This window comes from Cebus imitator, unplaced genomic scaffold (genome assembly GCF_001604975.1).
Source record: "Cebus imitator isolate Cc_AM_T3 unplaced genomic scaffold, Cebus_imitator-1.0 Scaffold57, whole genome shotgun sequence".
NCBI classification, from domain to species: domain Eukaryota; kingdom Metazoa; phylum Chordata; class Mammalia; order Primates; family Cebidae; genus Cebus; species Cebus imitator.
This window is the reverse complement of record NW_016107372.1, coordinates 6,406,472-6,412,235: the sequence shown is the minus strand read 5'-3', so window position 1 is coordinate 6,412,235 and position 5,764 is coordinate 6,406,472. Positions and strand designations below refer to the sequence as shown.

Here is a 5,764-nt window from a genome sequence, read left to right as displayed (position 1 = left end):
AAAAAAAAAAAAAAAAAAAAAAAAAGGAGGACCGAAAAATAATTTATAGGAGGTTAAGGAAGATGAAGAAAGAAAATGGAAAGGTAGATTTAAGAAACCATACAATGAATGCTATTAATGCGGATGTCAACATCCACAATGAATAAAAAAAGTTTTGTACCTGCCACCATCCAGGAAATAAAGGGTTGCTGGGATCATGACCCTCCTTCCTGTCAGTGGTGGTGCTCCCATTCTCTAACAAATGGTCCAGCCCATGCTCAGAAGCGTGGCTCACTTCTGGCTTAATTCTTTTCCCTCCCTTAGCAGTCAGCTGCTAGGGAAAGGAGGACCATTCTTAGTTAAATTGCAGGTACTCCTCCTGTTTCCATCTGGCAGCAGCTTCTGTGCAGCTCCTCGGCCCTGGAGCTAGCTGTTTCCTGTTGCAGCCTGCACCCAGAATCCTCCGATCTGTGTTCACCTGGATTCTTAGGCGGACCAAGTTTCAATGCTCACTTCTCCATTTCTTGGATTGAATTCACATTCCCCAGTTACTCCTGCTTTGCATTTTTCAACCTGTTCATTTATAACATTCATTCCTGCTTTCCTTTGTGTTTCGACCCTGATTCAGCCTTGTTTCATTGTTCTTAGAAACAAAATCCTGACTCCTGGGACCCCATCCATTGTTTTTTTTCAGCTAACTGGCTCATTTCACAACGGCCTAAATAAGCAATGCCCTATGAAGGGTTGTACAAAACAGATAACACCCAATGAAGCACAGATAACCAGCAAGAGAGGCTGCTCACACTAACATGGAAGATTCAAGAAGAAAAAACTGACTTGTAAGATGACGGTACAATACAATATAAAATAATGTACATTAGAGATATGTTAAAGCTATTCAGATTAGATCCTCTACCTATAGTTTTCATTTTTTTTCCTATTAAAGTGCTAATAGGTACTTTAAAGATGAGAGGATGAATTTTCATGGTGTCCAGTTTTCCAAATACCTTGAAATCCTGCAGTTCAATGATCTGCAAACCAGCCACAACTTAAAAACAACAAATCACATCTATTTAAACAAATTCACATATTTTTATGACTGTGCAGATGATTGATATGGTAATTCAACTTAATTCTGTTTTTAATCTTTCTAAATTAGGGCACGCTATTTAGGAAGGAAATGACCCCTTATTGACTTCCTTTGCATCAGAGATCATACTGAAAAATTCTAGTAAAATAAAGAATAAAATAAAAATAGAAAGGCAGTTAAAAAGATAACCATCAACTGCAGACCACCACACACATTTCAAAAATTAAGGGAAATGGTTCTACTTGACGATCTAACATGCCAGTTTCATTTTTTTTAAGCTTTTCTCATAACACAATTGGAGTCTCTCAATTGTATGTTGTTTGTGATAAGTGGTATTTCAAAATACATTTGAAAACTAGATTAATAATGGAAACTTTCAAAACAACTAAAAATTCTACATAAAATATACAGCTTCAAATAGCATTTTTTAAAAAAGACAGAATATACAGAATAGTCAATCTGGGTCAAGAGGGTATAAAAAAATTGAGGATGCATAATTCTTAGGAAGTCACAGAGTTCTAGATAGATATTCAAGATTACCGTAAAATTAAACCATTTCTAATTTTTTTCAGATTAAGAAATGACTTGAGTGCAAGGTTTACATAATCATTACAAAAATGGATACGGTAATTGTCAGCAACAGTTACATTTTTCTTCCTTCACTACAATTTATGAGTATATCCAAAAGTTTAAAAGACGTTATTGCTTTCTTCCTTAACTTTAGGCCTCATCTTCATTTGTTGGGCATTTTGTCAACTGAATTGCTCTTTCCCTTATCACTATTCAAATGAATAGGCTCTAAAGCCATTCTAGGGATGCTGGTTTAGAGTTTGGAAAGCTTAGCTCAATGTGCTGGGCACAGTACAATCAGGCTGTGAGTGGGTTTCAGGTAAATGGGCTTAGACCGGGGATAAAAAACCATGGTATTTCTCAAACAAACTGTATCGACACATCGAAAGATCTGGGACCCCAAGCACTCGGCTTGATGCAATTCAGAAGTCTGTCTCCTGGGTGACTCTGTTATCAAAAAAAGATTTCCAGGAGAAAAGCGTGACCTGTGGTCCAGTGACTTCAATCACTACAGTCACTAGAAAGACAATTTCACTGTCCTTTTTCTCTTGTCCTTGGAAATGGAAACATTTTTCTGTTTTAACAATGCTACATAACACTTATAACTTTTGCAACACTTGCAAATTGGTTTGAACACTGTTCAAGAATGCACAGTACCAAACTGAATTCTAATAAACAATCTTAACACAGCATAGGTTATTATTATGAACATTTTACAAAAGAGGAAACTGAGGTTTAGTGTGATTTAAGTAGCTTGTCCACTCTCACCTACCATCTATCTATATGGTAGATATACATAGTAACCATCTATCTATATCTACCATATAGATAGATGGTAGATGAGAGTGGGAGCGAAATTGACCTCATCATGATATCTACTTCAAATTCTAGTGCCCTAATTACTCATTTCACTTTCTTGGATTCCAAAATGAAAATCACATCTCAGGATAACACCTAAGAACAATCCTGCACTCAATACAAGAGACAACCTGTGAAAGCAGATATGCCTATCTTAGGCAGACCAAAAGCAGGCAACTGTAGCAGGAACATCCCCAGTGCCCTCCATCGTCGAAGAAAGCTAATCACTGTATGAATGATCTTAATTAAATTTGAATGCATTGCTAACTGAATGCTGTGGGAAAATACCATGTCCTTACTGGCTGTTTTTCCCATAGTACACAGTAGCAATACGTTCAAATTCAATTAAGATAATTCATAGAGTGATTAGCTTCATTGTATGGTGAGACTCTGGGGAGTATCCTCTTGCCAACACTGTATGTGTGGTCTGGGTAAGATAGACATGTTCTTCTGTGCATTCTCTCTTTTAGTGGACACAAGAAGTAACTCTCGGGGTGACATAATCCATGGTACTTCTAAATTCCACTGAGATAAACACAGCAGGGAAATTATGTTTTGGGGACAAGACTCAAAACTAATCTCAAACCAGACATTATTTTGAAACAGTTATCCTCCTTAACAGGCTGACGAGGCTCTTTTGGAGTCAGTAGGGAAGACATATCTGACTAGTCGGGAGGAAGTGGTTAGGCTCTTATTTCTGACCAATAGAGAGGTCAGTTCCAGGACCTGTATGTTCTAGTTATGAAATCCCAGTGGAAAGATTTGAGCTACATTTCACGGGAAGAAGGCTAGGGGCTCAACTGCATGTATTCACAGTGTCAGACACACACTCCTGAGATAGAAACTGAACTAACAGCAACACAGTACCAATCCTCTGAGCCAGACCTCTAATAAACTCTATTCATGTCAAGTCATTGCCAAATAATTGTTAGTATAAAGAGGGCCTCTATTCATTGAGAGGCAATGTACTTATTTATATTTATAAAGAGCCTGTATATATGCATATGTGTGTGTGCATATATATATATATTTTTTTTTTTTGAAAAGCCATCTCTGTTTCTATATTAAAGATGTTTCTATGAACAAAAAGATCTTTTATCCCTAGAACCGTGGTTCTCATATGGGTGATCAATGATCATCCTCCCAGGAGACGTTTAGCAATGTTTGGAGATGTAATTGGTCATCACAACTGGGAGGTACTGCCACTAGCATTAAGTGGTTAGAAGCCAGGAATTTGCTAAGCATCCTACGCTGCACAGGAGAGCCCCCCACAGTAAAGAATTCCCAGACCCCAAATGACAATAGTGCTGAGGTTGAGAAACCCTGCTCCGAAGAAGGCAAGCAAAGCTAGACCCGTCCTGTAAAGTGAACATTCTTCTAAAATAAGCTATCCAGGAATATTGCTGTAGCCATTTAACATACAAAGTGGGCCCTTCACATTACATGAAAGTCACTGAAGTGCCGTAGCAATCAGCTCTGATATTGAACTGTCAGTAGTTTACAGAACTCTAAGGCTCTATAAAGTCTACAGTTTATTGAACTGTAAAGTTCTATAAGTTTTCAAGCTCATTCTGTTCACAAACAATAAAGCAGAAATGTTTTTAACAGTAAAACAAAACCAAATCTTTTTAACCTTTAAAACCTTTAAAAGTATCACTTTTTAAAGTCCTCGTTGACTCTATTAATCAAAGACTTATTTACTTTTTTCATATTTTGGATTGCTCCTCCTAAGAATTTGAAAATAAATAATTAGTAGCATATGGTAAAATAGAACAATGACAATTCTTAGAAACACAACTATATACATGTTATCAACTGGGTTCTTAGGCACTTAGAGGCTTTTATTTAACAAAGAGAATAACTTCTTCAGAAATTTTTATTTGTATCTTAATATTAAGATAACCTTAAGTTCCAAAAATTCTAGTAACGTTTTAATGATTAAATTCTCTATCAATATATTTTAAAAGAGTTACATGTGGTTTGAGAACAACGTGACTTCAAAAATAATGATGTAAGTAAAACAGAATATTTATGACCCAAATGGAATCTTCTGTCCCATATAAGACTTCACCCAGCAGCCTGTGTTAGAATGCCACTGTAGAGCTAATTATTTTTGAAAGAAAGGATTGAAGGAAAGATGGAAAGCAAAGCATTGACATTTGGATACCTACAGAACTAAATTTGTGGATTTCTTCTTGATTTACTCTCCTCACTGTTCGTCTCTTCTTCCGAAATTCACTGGGCTCCCGTTTAAAAACCTTTCCTCGAAAGCTCATCGTATTGCTGTAATTTGAGTCACAAAATATTTTAAAATATCAGTGTCGTTAAACTCTTTTCTTCTGAAGCGTCACCAGGCCGAACAAATCTTTCTTCCTGGTAAAAAGGGAAATGCTCATGCTATATCAATGTAACTCAACAGAAAGGAAAGGAAAACTGTCGAGTTACCACTTCCTGTGAGTAATTAACTACCAGCTGTTCAGATAATGCTTTTGTTCATATATTCTCCCTCCTCACCTGCAATAAAGCAACACAAAATGACTTTGGACATTTAAGAGAATTGCTCACAGCTAAATAAACCATACGATGTAGAAGCCACCCATGAAACTAAATCAAGATTGAATTGAACAGTTAATTGACAACAAGACTCCACGGCTGTCAAAACAGCCACCTAAACTTTGTAATTCTGGCTAGATCCCAAAAGTCAACTGTAGTAATGTGACTTAGGTCTGAGATTTGTGTTGAAAAGAGCTGTTCATGTTAAGTGTAGGCTAAGTGATCTTCTGAGGGGAGTTCCCAAAGTGATTGCTTAGGGTCCAAGAAGAAAATTTTAGAATTCTATGTTTATTGGCCACCTAAATAAAGAAACTATGCTTACTGTTATTTAATATAATACACACAGACAACGACTCCATGAATCTGTATGTCAAACAGTTACAAGGAGCCATAGAGTTAATTCCCTCATCTTTACGTCTTCAAGCCCTTTCTCTGGGGCTATTTAATTTAAATAAAAGTGCGGTTTTGCCCTCAGACCCACCCGGATGCTCTTTCCTGTTTTGTTTTTCTCCACCACACTCACTGACATGTAACACAACTGCCAGTTTATTTATTTGTTTCACTTAGGGCCTGTCTTCCTCTGCCAGGCTGTATGTCCCAGGAGCATGGGATTTTGTTTCATTCACTGAGTCCCCTTTGATTAGAACACCTGACACTCAAAAGGCTTTCAGTATATATTTGGTAAATGTATGCTTAATAAAGAATAGGCCGGGC

General features: G+C 36.9%; 1 protein-coding gene across 11 annotated transcripts in view; it reads right to left on the bottom strand.

Annotated features, from left to right (window-relative positions):
- DOCK10 (dedicator of cytokinesis 10) overlaps positions 1-5,764 on the bottom strand; it is a 277,707-nt gene that overhangs the window by 175,976 nt on the left and 95,967 nt on the right. The window contains exon 1 of one of the 11 annotated variants that reach the window (XM_017529019.2): positions 4,669-5,670. The exons of 9 other annotated variants lie outside the window; for them this stretch is intronic. In XM_017529019.2, the coding sequence (XP_017384508.1) occupies positions 4,669-4,773 (105 nt within the window). In that variant the 5' untranslated portion in view covers positions 4,774-5,670. Of the gene's footprint in view, positions 1-4,668; positions 5,671-5,764 lie in introns of those variants that run through there. One more of the 11 variants, XM_017529021.2, reaches the window with a different exon arrangement.